The sequence below is a fragment of the Dermacentor silvarum genome, chromosome 6 (genome assembly GCF_013339745.2).
Source record: "Dermacentor silvarum isolate Dsil-2018 chromosome 6, BIME_Dsil_1.4, whole genome shotgun sequence".
NCBI classification, from domain to species: Eukaryota; Metazoa; Arthropoda; class Arachnida; order Ixodida; family Ixodidae; genus Dermacentor; species Dermacentor silvarum.
In genome coordinates this window covers 125,679,573-125,696,944 of record NC_051159.1, presented here as the reverse complement: position 1 = coordinate 125,696,944, position 17,372 = coordinate 125,679,573, and the positions used below count along the sequence as shown (strand labels likewise).

The 17,372-nt window shown below is 50.1% G+C and overlaps 2 protein-coding genes and 1 long non-coding RNA gene across 4 annotated transcripts in view; 1 reads left to right on the top strand and 2 right to left on the bottom strand.

Moving 5' to 3' along the window:
- The window catches only part of LOC119455940 (DNA-directed RNA polymerases I, II, and III subunit RPABC3), a 132,365-nt gene that overhangs the window by 109,277 nt on the left and 5,716 nt on the right, over positions 1-17,372 (bottom strand). The gene's annotated exons all lie outside the window — the stretch shown is intronic.
- On the bottom strand, positions 13,293-13,973 carry LOC125946395 (uncharacterized). The gene is made up of 2 exons (XR_007467552.1): positions 13,837-13,973; positions 13,293-13,802 (listed from the first exon to the last, which is right to left on the bottom strand). It is a non-coding gene; the product is annotated as an uncharacterized LOC125946395 (long non-coding RNA).
- The window catches only part of LOC119455939 (protein UBASH3A homolog), a 67,668-nt gene continuing 64,090 nt past the window's right edge, over positions 13,795-17,372 (top strand). Inside the window, exon 1 of the mRNA XM_049669443.1 lies at positions 13,795-13,966. Within this exon, the coding sequence (XP_049525400.1) occupies positions 13,899-13,966 (68 nt within the window). The 5' untranslated portion in view covers positions 13,795-13,898. The remainder of the gene's footprint in view (positions 13,967-17,372) is intronic.

The following is a 17,372-nucleotide window of genomic DNA, read 5'->3' as shown; positions in this document are numbered from 1 at the left end:
GCCTCGTGGAACGTCATGGACGCCACCACTTTTCTAAACGTTAAAGGGACAATAAAGAGGAACACTCAAATAAGTGATAAAGTATCCTCTCACTCTATTTGGGTTAATTTCGCGGGAAGAGACCGTTTACTGAAAGCGGAAATGAAGGTTAAATGTGTGTTTCTTTTCTTTTTTTTTTTTTTTTCCGCCGGAACCCCAGTCCGAAGTCACGGATTGCAAAGTATTTCCTCGTATTTGGGCCATTGTGCACCAGTAAGAACCTATGAAACTTGCATGGCGCAATTAGAATACCATGTAGTCCCTCTTTAACCCCAAAAAAAGCCGCTTGGCCTCGTACAGTGTACTTTTTCAATACCCTATAATGTAATTCATTTTGCGAGAGCGAGGAGAGGCTGATTATAATTGCAGAAGTACAGAGCCAAAGCTTTGTTATTTTTGTTATTAGTATTATAATTATTATGTTTTTCTTTATTTCGCACCAGTATGCCAGCCTGACGTCAAGGACTTCAAACTGTTTATCTTGTCTAATTTTGGCTTTTTATTAACGCATGATGAAAGTCTCTCGGAACTTGCTATATACTGAGTCCTTGGTTCCTTCAGAATGCAGTATAAAGCCCTCCTTTGCCAACAAACAATTAACTACAGACCCGAACAGGCGCTGCTAAAGAAATCCGTGACGTCACGGCAAGCTGGTGCGGGAACTTCAGGGTGGCGTCGCCACTTGCAAGCTCCCGCGCCTGCCGTTATCGCCAGCATCGGCGCGACAAATTACCGAGAAACTAATAGATACCGAACGGAAATAGTTGTCCTGTACGGTCTCTCCCTTTTCATATAATTCACATGCGCGCTTCGGGCGGTTACATCGGTTAATCGGTTATATCGTTCAAGCGAAGACATACTCATACAGCTGCACATGCTGGGGCTTATTGTCTCTCGCGCATGGTTTCATTCCGGGGTGCCACGTTTTCCACATTATTATATGTGATGTTCCGGCGAAGAAGGAGAGGACCGAAATAGCAACAGTGGGGAACGTCGTACCCTATGATCCCAGGAGGGATGAAAACCGAAGTCCGTAAGGATGCGATGTTCCGGCGAAGATGAAGACTGAATATACAAGAGGGACACGAGGAAAAGAAAGAGGCGGTCAAGATGGGCCCTTGGAAATAAATGAGTGTATTCTAACCCGTAATTTATATAATACAAACAAACTACGCGTGTACACGCTGTCTGCAAAAAAAAAAAAATGACTACGCCACAGAGTTCGACTGCGAGTTCGGCAAACCTGCGTCGCAAAAAAGCTATAGCTTAACAATTACGCAAAAAAAAAGGTCTATTTAGTGGAGGCAAAAAGAGCGAACTGGCGAACTGCTGTTCCGCCGTGCACCTACCTGGCTCCTTGGGCGAAACTCGTTCTCAGGGTTGAATTTACGGTGACTCATTAGCTAGCGAGCAATGAATTTGCCAACGAAGTTTGCTTTCGTCGCCCAGGCAAATGGGGACAGCGAGAGCTTCTGGCAGCTTCTGTGAGACGGCGCTCGCGAGTGTCACGCAACGCGAACCAGGGGTGGTACCAAGGCAAACAGTCGCAGTGGTGCCGGAGCACGGCGTGGGAATGACGCGAAATCACCGCGGCGCGCTGCCACGGCCGTGAACGCATTCCGCGAAGCGAACACCCCGTCCCTCTCTCTCTCTGTCGCACCAACAACGACACTTCGACTGCTCAAGATTCCTTCGCTACGACGGGAAACGCCGAATGCCGGAGAAGGCCGTAACCGCAATGATATCGGCCGGGGGCCCTTCAACGCTTCCCCCGCACCTGTGAGCTGGCCGCGTCTCTTTAAAAAAGAACCTTGACAAACAACCCTCGCTTGCATCACTTCGTGGTCTAATACCGAGTCACTATTCAATGCGTCGGCGCAATCACAATCCCATTCAGGCGCGTAGCCCAGATTCGAACTCTATTCTTCGCTTTTTCTTATTATTATTGAAGGACGCTTCAACCTCTCCACCACAGGCGAATCGCATCCCGAATTTGAGAAAAAGCCATCAATGAATATTATATGACATAAAGCGACTTAGTGGGTCTTTATTGTTGTTGCTGTTGTTGGCTCTTCAGAGGTTCGGCAAGCCGGTTTCACGACGTCGCCGTCCGAGTGCGAAGAGTGGCAACTCCAGCAGATATGCTTACGTGCCTGCAACGTTACATCGCCCCAGAATAGACGCAGCGGAGGTGTAATAAGCAGACTCCGCTGTGAGCCCGCATGAAGTTGCCGGCGACCGCATAAAAGATTATTTCGGGAGTAGTTTCGTGTTTGTGTCGGCGCGCGATGACCGTGCCACAAGATCATGAATGACACGTGGTTCGCGATTAACGCTAACGTCGAAAGTACGCGCTGCACGCTGCCACGATAACAGCAAGGCTATCGTGTCGCGTAAAATGAACGCGCCGACGTTTTCGCACTCTGTATTCACAAGCGAAAACAATTCCGTTTAGCTTCAGTACCTTGTTGTTAAACCGAGAGGTAACTCATCAGGAACTAGGTCGGGCTCTTGAAACGGTGGCTATATACAGAGGCAACTCACTGAACGCTTCAAACCTCGCGCGCACGCTCGCCTGCTATTTCCCGCTCGTTCAAATAAAGAAGTAAAAAAAAAAAAGAAAATAAGCGACCAAGTAGAAACCAAAGAAAGCCGACTAACGAAAAACAAAACAAAGATCATTCTATGAACCCAGCACGAAAAAAAAAAAAAAAACAAGACAAAAATAAAATAAAAACGCAACGTAATGACACTTTCGTCCTTGGATGAACCAGCTATGCGAGGACCCTATAGTCTCATGATTCCGTACATACAACGATGGCAAAAAAAGAAGAAAAAAAAAATGGGCGAGGTGGAAGGTGTCCCGAGCAGTAAAATCAAACAAGCTGTCACGGCGAGTTGCCTCCAGTTGCCGCCACGTCGCCTTCCGCGAACGCTTTCTCAAGCGAAGAACCCAGTCGGGCCGCTTCTGCGAAGCGAAGCTTGGCTCGCAATGGCGGCGGTAGACAGTTCTTGCCGCTGCTTTTAATGGCCCCCTCCCACAACTCCGACGCTGGTCGCGAAACGTGGACGCCCCTCGATCTAACCCCGTATCGTCCTCTTTGTTTCCGGTGAGCGAACGTGTCGTACCTCGAAGTAACAAACATGCGATGTCGGTTGTTTTTCCCCGAATTGCCACGAGGCTCACCGGAGCCGCGTTACACGATACACACACACAGAGAGAGAGAGAATAAACATTTATTAAGAGGATTTTATTTTCGGCGCATGAGCGCCGGATCCATCTCCAGCCGTCAAAAGAATCATTTCTCGACTTTGGGCAGCAGTCAGTCAAATAAACGTCAAGTTGACATGGTTGCGAAACAGTGAAAATAATAACAATAATAAGTTCTGGGGTTCTAACGTGCCAAAACCACGATCCGATCATGAGGCACGCCGTAGTGGTGGGACTCCAAATTAATTTTGACCACCTGCGGTTCTTTAACGTGTGCACCCGATGCACGATACATGACCGTTCTTGCATTCCACCACCATCGGAATGCGGCCGCCGCGGTGGGGTTTGAACCCGCGACCTCGAAGTCGCGGGTGTTAACAGCCCGTGATGACGGCACCTTAACACTTTCAGAAAATAGTCTATAAACAACAGGAATGTGTGACGTGTGCTTATAAGCCTATGGATTATCAGAGGTGTCCTGAGGCAAAGCACGGACGTTTGGGCCGGTATAGCTTGGTCTATGGCTACTCTGGCCTGCGGCTACTCCTTTTTCGGTTACCGCGACGGGGGCTGAAATAAGAAGACGGGAGATTTCGAAGTGGAGAAAGGGCGCGATGCTTCCGTTTCGAACCCCTCACAGTAAACGAAGTAAGATGTCACATTAACGGGACACTAAGGAACAGCGATTACTCAATTTAGGCTGGTAGGGCATCCTTTCAGAAATTTAATTTCATTCAGCTGGCTGGAAGAGGGTCGTTCACAAGCGCAGCAAATGAAAGCCGATCTTAAGGCCTTTTCTTAAATTTCGAGCCGATATTGCCGCGCCGGCTCGTCAGTATGACGTCACGAATTTCAAAGCGTTTTTTCCCGTACTTGGGTCGTGTGCAGAAAAAGAGTTATCCGTATACCTCCCTCAACACTGTAGCTTTAGCACGCGTCCTCACACACCGCCATTCATTCATGAAAAGGCGCGCAAAACTAACCGACAGTAATTGAATGAATCGATACCAGCTCGCCCAAGTTCACTAACCTCCTCAACCGCGACATTATCTCGTTTTACTTCTTTCTTACTGCTACAAACATACCACGGTGTGGTGACAACTCTTATTGACGCGCACTAAACATCTATACAGACTGCTTCGAAGTTGTTTGGCCTGAGCAGCTATTGCGCCAAATAACCTCAACCGTGCAACCAAACATATCCAAACAATTCAAGCCTGAAAATGCTGACCACGCTGCTTTCTCTTCTATCTCCCTCTTTCCAGGGGCAGGAGATTAAATTAACCAACACGATATAGGGAACCGAAGAGCGACGGCGGCAGCCAGCAAAGCATTGTTCCCGCTGCTCATTACATGGTGCGGTACACATCCTACACCGCGTGTTCTCTATCAGCCGAGCACAGCGATCCCCCCCCCCCCCCCCCCCACACACACACACACACGTATACGCCAATAATACAACGTCAGTGCCGGATGCGCGCCTGCTGCTGGAAACAATGGCCCAACGCCGCAGGAATGCGCCTTGACTCGCTCGCGCACAGGAAGCCTCTCTCACCATGACAGACACCCGCAGATGCGTTCTATATAGCCCAACTAGCGACGCTCGCGTAGATTGCACGAAGCTTGAGCTTGGGGTCAGCTCGATTCCACGTTGATTTAATGGTGGGGTTTTAATGTTACAAAGCAACAGAGCTGCTATGAGAGACCCCGGAGTGGAGGACTGATTCCGACCACCTCCGGTTCTTTAACGTGTGCATTATCATTATTTCGGGAATGCAGAACAGCGATGTATGCTTTGATTGCGGAATTGCAAGGCTGCTTCAATTTTTTTTTAATTAGGGACAGCTTCACGCTATATGGTGCGAAGACTGGGCAAACAGCGAAGCTGGCGACCCCACCTAGCTTTATCTCGGTTCGGCCAAGTTCTTGCGAGGTTATACTTCGAGACTCGGTAACGTTTTGCGCAAGATCACCCCGGAATCATCGACAGCCCAAGGAGCAAGGAACATTCCGTCATTAAAGTATCTGGACGCTCAAACGCTTTTGCTCGGTTTCGCGGGCCCGTAAAGGCCCAACCGCATGCACGCGATTTTCGAGCGACAGCGACAAGCGACGGCGACGAGCGACAGGTTTTGCCGTCGCGGAGGGCGATCCGTCGCTGTCGCTGGTCGCGTCGCCGGTTTCTGGCCAGCCAGAAAATATCGCTCGTCGCCCGGAAGTCAGCACGACGACATCCGCTGGGGACAGCGATTGAGCAACTCGACAGCCCAAGGAGCAAGGAACATTCCGTCATTAAAGTATCTGGACGCTCAAACGCTTTTGCTCGGTTTCGCGGGCCCGTAACTCCGGATCTTCTGCGAATCGCCGATATTTCACCGCCGCTTCGGCGGCGCGATACTCGGGATCGGACCGAAGTCGTCTCACTCGCTCTCGAGTATAGCGGCGCGGCGGCTCGCTTCTTCTTCTTCGGGAGTGACGCTCTTCTTCGGCCGCCCCATCTTCGCGGCGATGTGCTCGGCGCGGAGATGGCGGGGCTTTTGTGTCACCGCGGCGGCGACGCGGAGCTACAGTGTACACTGTAGCGGAGCTATATATCCCGTGGGTCGGCGCAACGACGTCACGGCTTAGCTCCGCCTCTGCGCAGCCACGGCAACCAACCCGCACGGCGCGGTGACGTAATGGCTCGGCAAAGCTAAGGCGAAGCGATGCGGCGCGCGCGATGACGTCCCGGCTCAAGCAGCTGTGGCGAGACTCGGTGCGGTCGGCGCAGCTGGGGCGAAGCGTTGCTAGGCGACGCATGGTGACCTCATCGCCAGGCAGAGGTTTTCCGGCGTACACTCGACGGACTATCCTTGAGCTTAAACAGCTTCGCTAGTCCGCAGGGGTATGTGCCATTGTGCTTGGACCCTTTCTGCACTACCACCAGGATCGGCCCACATTTCGGCGTTACACCTGATGGCAAAGGCCCAGGTTAAACAGCTTCACTGTTAAAAATTTTTAATTCGGTTAGTCTCCTCCCTTCAACTGTGAAGTTTCTTTTTTGTAAAACATGTGTTTGTTGTTGCTCGTTGTTATTGCTGTTTCAGTATCGTGCTCTTTCAAACATACTTGCCCTCTTACGTCACGTGGAGAATATTTTCAACAGTGCGGGAAAGCTAACGCAAAGAATCGTGACGGCATGTTCAGACAAACAGCGACGCGCCCCGACACGCCACCTGTCGTCGCTTATATACCGTAGTTAGGCAAAGGTGTCTGTGCAGTGCTCTGCTTAACGCAGAACTATACGCACGCTCCGCGCATGAATGGGTACACGGTCGCGCTTCAACGCGGAAGCACCTGCATTTGTCCCAACTCTGCCGCTTGTGTACGGTGATGCCTGTCGTTGAAAGCGTCATTTCCTTCGTAACACAGGCGGGTGGGTGTGGTGGTAGCAACGCTGTGTGGTGTAAATGAAGCGGCCACGGCGAAGTCTGGCCGCCGCCATACGTCGAGCTGTCTATAACGGGCGGCGAATCTGACAGCGGGCGACGAAAACGCGATCTGCTGGTGCCCCAGTTCCGACTGAAGTTGTCAGCTGTACGCCCCCGGAACACCACGGCTTTGAGCGCCCCCAAGCCTGAATGCTACCTATAGGAGATAGGTACTGGATCTGACCTCGTTGATTATTATTAGCTCAAGGACGTCGTGCAGCCACATCGATTCATAATGCACGAAAATAAAAGTTCCTAAGAACGTGACTAGAAAGGTGAGCCCTACCGCGCTCCTCCCGGAATATGGAACACCATCCCTCCCTCACTTTTGTCAATACCGCCACGCCTTCGAAGTGTGGGCCGCTCGTTTTATGCTCACCTTATACGCGGTTTCAAATTCCAGCGAATGTCAAAGAACATGGAGCGCGCCAACCAGAACTTACCTTAAATCGTGCGATTATACCATCCGGCGTGCAAGGCAACGGAAGTTGAACATTCGCGTTAATGAACGCAGAAGCCGCTCGAAACAATGTTCAACTGCACGCGCGGCGCCTAAAGTTTGCTCCATTTATTAGCTGGACAGCACATTGCTCCAACGCGGCTCATCACGGCCATGCGGCGGCGGTAAATAGAAAAAGAAACAAAAACATTCATACCTCGAAATCATCGATCGGGGACGCAGCAGCGCGACTCTGACACTTCTTTCTTGGCAGAGAAAACGGGAGATCTGTCCCGTGGGAAATGCTGTGCAGACAGCGGCCCGCGGGAGTAGATTAATTAGTTAGCCTTCCCAAAACTACGCCTAACAGGTACATACGTACGGTAAGCTGCAGCCGCGGCAGGGCCCGTATCGATCGGGGCCCGCACTATTTGGCTCGCGAGTTCGAAATGCGAAGTCGGGTCTTACTCTAATCGAAACCGGTGGAAGCTTCGCAACCGCGGAGGAAGCAAGATCCTACAGGACGTGCAAACTTGTGCACGTTCACGTGGATGCGTGTGATTATGTGTGCGCTGCTGTCGCGTGGGTAACACGAGCTTAGTAAACACGTGTCAGGCCATAGTCTGTAATACAACAGTTCTGCACGCTTAACCGTTACAAAAGTCGTTATGGAAATCCTGTTGCGTTTCAATCGAATCTTTGTTGCATTCAGCAGACTCTCTGTTAAAATGCAGTTGAATATCATGCACGTTCTAATAGGGCTTAGTATAGCGTCGAGCTAAGCATCGCCAAACGACTCCTACTTCACAGCACACACGAGGTGAATTCCATTCGCATGCTGCATTTCACAAGGTGTAAGCTTCGTGCATAACAAGTTCGCACCATTTACTGCACTTTGAAGGAAAGGTACGTGCAGGGCTTTGACAATAGGTGCCGGGCGCGTCAGCCCCAAGCGCGAACGTGCCACTAAAATTGGATCACAAAACTACTGGGCGAATCGAACGGACCTAAAAGACATGCCCGTGTGCAGTGTAGTGATATTATATACGTGATACCTGCATTTGCTGTACCGCTCAAACTTAAGGCGACGCGACTTTAATTTAGGTGAAGTAATTTTTCCATGATATCCTGCAATTCCGGGAAGTTAAAAAAAAAAGAAAGGGCAATGATTCTACCCTTAACGCTGCGGTATGTTTAAATATAAATCATCCGCAAAAGCTCTGCGACGTGGTGCCTGGGGTCTGAGCTTATAAATTATCCAAGCCCTTTGTTTTTTTTTTGGATGTCCGCGACGGTTATAATCTTGTATTGCGCTGACCTGAATAAGAATCAAAGGCCGGATATAGTTCGACGCTGCCGCTCCTTTATACGGACCAGACCGAGAAGCAACGGCGGAAACTGTCGCCGTAAAGCAAGGTAAATTTACCCATAGATCATTGCCACCGACGTCGGCATCCGTTCGGAGTCGCGCACTTGGCTGCGTCGGCGACCCCACACCCTTCCTTCCGCCGAATAAGAAGAAGAAAGAAAGAAAACAAGATGGGGGGGCAAGAAGTAAGTGCATCTCTTCGCAAAGAGGCTGTGGGTTCTGCGCATAAGGTCGCGGTCCTGTAGTAATACTAAGTGCACTGTTCCAAAATCGCGACATAAACTAGTAGGAATACAGGTTAAATAAAAAAAAAAGAGCAAACGAATCAAGCACAGAACAAATTCTCACTGGAAGCAGCAACAACATGACATGCATATCGTTCGGGTTTTTTCTACATGCGCATCGGGCGCAGCAAATCAACCCCGAAATGGCGCGCCGAAGGTAAGCCGGAAATATTGCTTTCGAGTGGTACTGCTGTTCGGGCGCTCCAATTAGTCGTCGAACGCAATCGTTAAGTTTTTCGAGTTCATTCATTACGTCGAGAAGCCAGCAAAGGGCGTCGAGGCTATCTATAGAGCGCTGGGAAGAGCTCGATCGCTATTCACGTCGGGAGGCGGGGGATAGTATTAATTTCAAAACGTAACGTGCCTCGACAAACAATGACAGCGCTCAACCACTGAAACGTTATATGCGAACTTGGTTTTTAGTGGTCCAGTATGACGACAATATATAGGCATTATATGTGCAACAGAAGACGTCCATGCAACGAAATCGCGCGCGGTAGGGAGACAACGAGCTGTTTTATCGGATCTCTGCTGGGCTGAATGTTTAGCAAGCTTTCAAATGGTCAGAAAAGGGGAGGTTACTGACAGAGGGTGAAAAACGTTCACCGAAATCGGCTACCACGTGTAGCATTGCGTCGTGTGTAACAGCAGTAACAAATTATATGCTTTGTGGAACATAGAAAGACAGCACAACGAAAAGGATTAATACTGTTTTCAACTATACCATGAAACGCTTAATATATGTGCTAACTAACCAAGAAGTTAAACAATTTATCTCTGCTTGACGGGAGGACCACATGTGTCACTGCTCATCTTTTCGCACAATTCTTCGCAAGCTACGCGGAGCGTTTCCGCCCAGCAACACTCTAAAAACAGTTGCACTCTTTGGGGTGCATTTTTGCCACGCAACAATAATCGTCATCTGTCTTGCTTGCGTTTCCTATCTTGAAAACTCTGCACTTTCTACTTTCCTGTCGAGAACGCTGTGTCACGCTGATAATGCTCTTGTCGTTCGTGACCGAGAAGTGCCGGGCGCACAGCGTTAAAGAAAGGAAAGCCACGCAAGTCAGATGACGATTATTGTTCTCTGGCAAAAATACGCCCCAAAGAGTGCAACTGTTCTTAGAGTGAATAAGGAAAGTCTGTACGTGTCGTCCTGCATTTCACCGCAGCAACGGTATAGTAGTAGCCTGTGGAACCGGGCGAGACTGAACGCCCAAGGACAGTGTTTGTTTGCCGACAAACTATAGTTCAACACATACGCGCTTGTGTGTGTGTGTACGCGTAGTCACAAGAAAAGCAAGTCTAGACTGATGCGCGATCACCAAAAACACTGAGGAAGGAAGGAAGGTAGGAAGGAAGGAAAGCACGAAGACCTGCCGAACGTAGGCGGAAGAGAAGGTTCGCAAGGCGAAACGGGAAACGGTGAAACACCGGAGAGAGAAACGGTAAGTCCTAGTGGGCGGCAGCCAAGTGTGCTGTTGCCAGGCGACCACGCTGCGTCCGAGGGCGGCGAGGAAAGGATGGAGCGAAAGCAGAAGCGGAGAGGCCACACTGCGCATGCGTCACCCAGTCCCGAGATGCGCCGCGCCGCCCGCCGCTACCGCTGCATTTCAAGTTCAAGGTCAATGCGCAAACAACAAAATACTACGCGCTGCTGCAGCGGCTGCTGCAGCCTCCTGCCAGCCTCCCCGACCGCTGCCAACGGCGCTGACGTCAATAAAGGAGAGAGAGAGAGAGAAGACAGCTCCCCTCGCTCACGCGCGCACAGCACAGCTAAAGCGGTGCAGTGTTCTGAAAGCTACGGAGGCGCGAAGGGGCGGTGGCTAAGGCGCGGAAGAAGAAAAATAGTGCCTCGTTTCAAACGCGTTCGTGGTTGACAGTTCTCGCCCTTTCTCTCAAAAAGAAAAAGAAAACCACACGGGCTCGCCAAAGCACCTGCGTACCGCGCCGTACGTGCTGAGTCGACACCAGGACGGCGGGCTAAGAGGACGCGGATGTATACACAAATACATGCCGTGCAGCAGGTACTACATACAGTTGCTTTCACACTCCTGACTGGCTAACCTCAGCTGCAACTCCCACAAGGGTGCATCGTTTTAGTGGGAGTGAACACAACGCCCGCACGCTCTCTCTCTCTCTCTCTTACACATACATGTACGCAGGTGCCAGCAGCAGCGGATGCAGCCGCTGAGAAAGTGAAAGAGTAAGGATAAAAATAAGTAAACCAATCTCTCTCTTTTTATTTTATCTTTCTGAATGAACAAAGCGATACCGCATAGTGGCACGTGCGAGCGAAAGAAAGCGAAAGCCGTGGTTAATTCTAGCCAGCACGCAAGTTCCGCAGGTCGATCTCTGGAAGAGAGAGAGAGAGAGCACGGCAAAAACATATCGATCTTGTTAAGCGAACACCACTCACGCCGTTTCGCCCGTGCGCGGGGACGAAGATGAACTATTCTGCGCGGCAACGGTATACGTATCACCGCGGCTGGTTGCGTGCGTATCCATGGAATGCGTATTTTCTTTTTCTCAGCTATCACCTCAACAAACTTTGGCAACTGCACGAACAAAATGCAGTAGGTGCACACACTTTGGCACACACCGCCGCAGAAGTTAGCAACATTGACATGACGAAACCATCATGTCAGCCTGAGGGGAATTCTGGGGTTTTACGTGCCAAAACTATGACTTGATTACGAGACGCGCTGTGGTGGGGGGACTGCCGATTAATTTTGACCACCAGGGGACGCGCCCGTGTGCTTGCGTTGTAGTACACGTTAAAGAACCGCAGGTGGTCAAAATTAATCCCGAGCCCTCCACTACGTACTGGTCAGCCTCATAATCAGAACTGGTTTTAGCACGTAAAACCCCAGAAAGAAGAAAAGGAAGAACCACCAGGGGATCTTTAACGTGTCCCCCAAACACGGGACACGGGCGTTTTTCGCCTGAGGGGAAATGTGGTAAAAGTGAGGCCAGTGAAGCCATCACGACCACTGCACCACCCGACAGTGTCATGCTGGACAAAGCAGGTTGTTTTGGACAGTGCAACACCACCACGTTGCCGAATTCCGACCCGTGGAGGTTTTGAGTCAATCAGAGAGGGAATGGCCACCCCCTGTGAAGCTATAAGGGCGCCTTCAAAAGCAGGGCATATACGTGCGCACGAAGGTTCCATAAATGTGAAACGAATCGGCGCCGACAAGACAGCGAACTCGACAATATTGCGGAATTAGACCGAGTCATGAATACCAGGTCTGAGGTCTGACGAACAGCAAAAGCCTAAATGCAGTCAGACGGGACAGGCGGCAGCTAAGCCTATAGCGAAGCCGCGGCCCATATAGATCGCCTCGCGCGCTTCCGACCGAGCACGGGGTCGAGCTCTTGTTTGCGTAAGGCGTGGCGAGTGCCGGCCATGGCCTTGCGCGCGACTCTGGGCTTTAATTGCCCACTGCAACGGATCGAACGTGAATGTGCAGCAGTAGCGCACACAGGATCTCTGCCAAGGGGGGAGGGGGGGGGGGGGGGAGCAAGCACTTTGCATAATATGCAATTTCCTTGCTTTAGCCACAAGAATCCAATAGCAAATACAATGCCTAGTAATTACAATAATATAATGACGCCAAGGATGATGACGATGTTTATTTCTTCAGCGTTTTGCTCAAAGTAATTTCAGAGTGAATGAATAAATTCAAGACAATGATAGAGTGTTTTTGTTAATCAGTAAAATTCGACCCCAAGCCAATTGTAATGACAATGTGAACAGAGCACTGAAGGTACACGTTGGACTAGTGGGGCTGGACGCGTGGGGAGGGGGGGGTTAACTCGGCCTCAGGGGGGGGGGGGGGGGGGGGGGGTTACAACACGCGTCGGTGCGCCACTTATGTGCAGTGTCCAACTAGCTCAGTATACGGGTTCATACACGCATACGTCACTCGCAGTTGCATTTGCGCCCGTTTTCAATGTCCCAGCAGAGAAAACAGGTTCGCGCAGGTCATGTCGACGATGGAAGTGTGCCGTGTACCACCGTACAGGCAGAATACGCTGCCAAAAGCACATTCAGGCGGGAAATGAAAGAGGTCAAGTTATCCGTCCTCAACTCGGTCACCAGGCGGTCGAAAGCGCTGGCAGCTTTGTGTAAACTGGCGGTCAGGTCGATGTCTGGGCGCACGAAAACATCTCACCCTAGCCACGCCTAGAAGTTTCCGAAGTACCGTATTTATTCGAATCTAGATTGCCAGCGATCGATACTCCTCGGTCAGCTTAGTTGATCAAGGATTTCGTTAGGAGCCGTCGGAAATGGGAAATTGGCTCGCCACTAACGCCAGCAGGAAAAGACAGTATACTGTAGCCATTACTAGCCGAGGCCGCACAGTGCTACAGCTATAGTATAGTACTAGAATTAGCTGTACTTTAACCTCACTTTAACGGTACGCCATTTTGACCGCATTGCGCGCATTGCGCGCAGTGCTGGCAGTCAGGCTTCTTTTTTTTTTTTTTTTCCCCGCTTTTGGCAGAGTGGTGCCTTCAGTTAACCGTGCCAATAGCGTGGCTGGCGCTGGAAACTGGTAATGAATGTTTTTTTTTTCTTTTTTTGCTTTCTGTCGTGTACTCTTTTTTTTTTTTTTTTGTCATTCTGAATTTGGAAGAGGGTGGGGGGATCGAGGCCGGCTTACATTTGGGTAAATACGGTACGTGCACGCGACCACGCCGCAACAGCAGCAAAAGGGACTGCGCGAAGCACCTTAGCGACGCGAGAACGCAATGCTCCGAAGAGAAACCTTTCGCAACGCAAAACACGCACCGAGTCCGAGCCAAAAACAACGCAGACGCTACGAAGACCGCGTTGTCGCCAAGGCGTGGATGTAGAGTGCGAGTGCACTCGCTGTTGTTGCTGCAGGGACAGCACATTTAGCAGCTCACAAAAGAAAGAAAAGCAAGACAAAACCGCGCGCGTCACCAAAGCTACGATAACAGCGATGCAAGCAGCACGCTGAACTGCGGTTGTTTTTTTCCGGGGCGATGACAGAAACAGTGGCGTCCAACGAGCTCGCACAAGAGTAGTAGATCTCGACCGAGGCGAACAGGAATGCCTGCAGCCGTCCGTATATCTGAGCGTCGCCGCGCAGCCGCAGGGAGACGTCGAAACAATCAGAGGTGAGCGAACCGGGGCGAATACCCACGTTGTTCGCATCGGCACTGAGGCAGGGACGATGCCTGACACGCCTGTTAAGGCTGCAGCCCCTTCAGTTACGAATCACGATGCACTGTGTGTCCAAAGCCATATAACTCTATTCCAAACTGGAGTAACATTGGGCAAGTAGAGGGATCAACTGGCTTCCGTGGCTTTCGCGTTTTTTGGTTTTCCTTGCCTAGAATTCCCGTCCACAAATGTGGTCACCATGGCTGAAAGGGGTTAGGCGAGCCCGTGACGTAAATTGATACGCGAAGTCATTCATGGGCTCTTACACTCTACGTGCGCAGTGTGTATTGGCCGAACTAGCGGCCAACAGCGAATTACTCGTTCTAGCGAATTTTTTTTTTTTTTAGGCCATCGTATGTCAGTTGCAGACACAGCTGGCATAACTAAGTGTTCCCTCTAAATTTAGCCCGTGCAAGTTGGTCAGCTCCCATCAACGTTACCGATTTATTATTGGTTACACTCGTTCTGACGGTACCGTCAGGTACCCGTCAGACTGAGCGGAAAGCTGTGCAATTTTCTTCCCGCCTGAATATACGAGGGCGTCACCACAATGGTGTCCCACCAACTAGCTGCACGAACATGCTGCCCGCACCAATAAACCCCACGGATTAGACAAACAAACGCCAGTAGCTCAACAAAACAAAAGTTCCGGGAACAAGCGGTGCGCGCTAACATAAAATAAAAATGCGATCAAGAGGAAGAGAGAGAGAGAGAGAGATATCTTTTATTGAAAGGAAAGGCGGAGAAGAAGGTTATAGAAGAGGCTGAATCACCCGCAGTAGCATTATTTTGCAGGCAACAGAACTGCAGTCGTGGCGGCGCATCCAATCGGATATGCACGGTATTGATACGGGGAAGGAAAAAAAGAGATTCTAACGCTACGCACAACAAAACTATCTCTCTCCTTTTCCGCAACCGCAGTTACATCTCATCTCGCAAGCTACGCGACAACGTCGCGTGCCTCCTTTCCCTATACGCGTATACGTGTATCCTCCGACGTGTTCATTAGGCAACCAACTGACGCAATCCAGGCAACCGCTTTACCCCCTCTTGCTCTCCCACCGCTTCCGTTCTTTCTCTCAATCTCTCTGTCCACAAGTCCAAACATTTCGTCACTTGCACGTGAGCGGCCACGAGTGTCGACACACACACAGAAAGAGAGACGCAAAGTCGCAGCGAACGATGCCGCCTTCGGAAAGGTCCACTCGCAGAGCCTCGGGTTCTGTGAACACAGCGCAAAAGACGGGACCAGCGCCAGCTACCAAAACGAGCTCATTTTTCCAAGGAGATCCGCCTGAAGGAGTTCTAACGTGACAAGTCTCTCTCTCTCTCTTGCGTTAAATGATGGTTCAGACCCTCTAAACTGTAAAAAAACTACTGACAAGCGTGACATAGCCATAAAAAAATGTACCATATTTCCTGTTCCTACGAACAAGTCTCGGTGCCCGAGAAGAGGATACGTGATAACACATTGGCCCGTTCGGTTCCTGCGATCACAGCGGCTGCTCCACGAGAGCGAAGCCGGAGCAAACGTGCGCAGCACTCCTTTGTTATGAGCTGTGCCGTCATACTTGGCCTTACTGCTACACGACGTCAGCAAATTTCGGTTATGACGTCACGATAATGTTGGTGACACCAGGTCCCACGTTTCGAGACCGAATCTAGTGTCACATTAAATTATCTTATTAATGTTTACCAACCTTCATACTAAGTGTCATGCAGCTGTTATACGCAGCGGCAGGCGACCCTTTAAAATGGGAGAACGTCACTCAGCGACACACATCGCTATGCGAAAGCCCTTCTTGACGCTTTCACGATTTCCTATTGGGCATTTATAGCCTTAGATAAGCAACCCTTGGGAAAGCTATCCTTGTGAAAGCCATACCTGCGAAAGATATATACTGAAACGAAGTGTGAATGTTCGCGCATGTCGATCCTAGCTGCTGCTCCTGCAGCCCAATGTTTTGCCGACCCTTCGCATTTTAAAGCTTTTTTTTTTTTTTTTTGCCTATAGAACACCACGGTTTCGAGCCCGTCGGTAACTATCTCGCCGGATATATTTGTGGATATCTATATAAACACTGAATGTTGACCGACAAAGTGATGCCAGTGAGCGAAAATGTGCTCTCCATAAGCAAACAATATGTCATGACACAAAACCTGCAAGTATAATGTCGACTCATATAAGGTCATCACACCTATTCGTGGAATAGCGTATGATTTTCAATGGCGTCTTTAATTATTCTTACATTTGACCTACCCCACCAATGGGCGTATGCTAATTCTCGGCCATGGAGGAAGGAAACCCAGGAGAGGCCCCGGCCAGCACGGACGTATTCGAGAAAGTGTGGCGGAAGTCACATGCTGTTTTTCGCAAAGGAGCACTGGGACGGGTACCCCAAATGTCAACGTTGCCACAGCAACCGCGCTCCGGTTGCAATAACGCCCGTGTCCCGTGCATTGGGGGCACGTTAAAGACCCTTGGTGGTCAAAATTAATCCGGAGTCCCCCACTACGGCGTGCCTCATGGTTATGGCACGTAATACCCCAGAATGCAAATATGTGTCGCCATTCTTCCCTCGACAAACGTCATACATGGCCTTTGTCCACGTGACATCGTTTCGTCGACGTCTCACAGTTTTCATACGCATGAACATGTTGTTTGCATTTCCGTATAGCTTGTGAAAGGCGTAGTGCGCAAACATTAGCAGATCATGACATTAAGGCTGTGACCTGTGCAATGCATAAACACTGCGTGCATTTGATGAAAATAAATGCAATTCAATTCTACGAATCAAACCTAGGCGGATACGATTTAATTAACCGCTTCACCAAAGCTTCACTTCACATATATCCCAACATGTGCGTTGATGCGCATGATTCGTTTTCTCCGTCCGTTCTTAATGGGCTGCTCGCAAAAATTTAATAATTAAATTACGGGGTCTTACGTGCCAAAACCACAATCTGATTATGAGGTACGCCGTAGTGGGGGACTCCGAGATAATTTGAACAACCTCGGGTTCTTTAACGTGCACCTACATCTAAGTACACGGTTGTTTTCGCATTTCGCCCCCATCGAAATGCGGCCGCCGTGGCCGGGATTTGATCCCGAGACCACGTGTGCTTAGCTGCCCAACATCCACAAGAATCGGCGTGTCCGACCAACTATAGATCAACCTTAGGCTTCGCTGCAACCATGGCGCTGTTTCAAAAGAGGGGTGCGCGCCCCGTTAGTCCTGGCATGAAATGTAGTCGTCGTTGGCTAAGCGGTGCCCGCCCGAGAAAGAATACAAAAAGAAAGAAAGAAAGATATGCGACAATATCGGCCTGAAGGAGGGTTCTCGGCGAACAGTCCGGGTG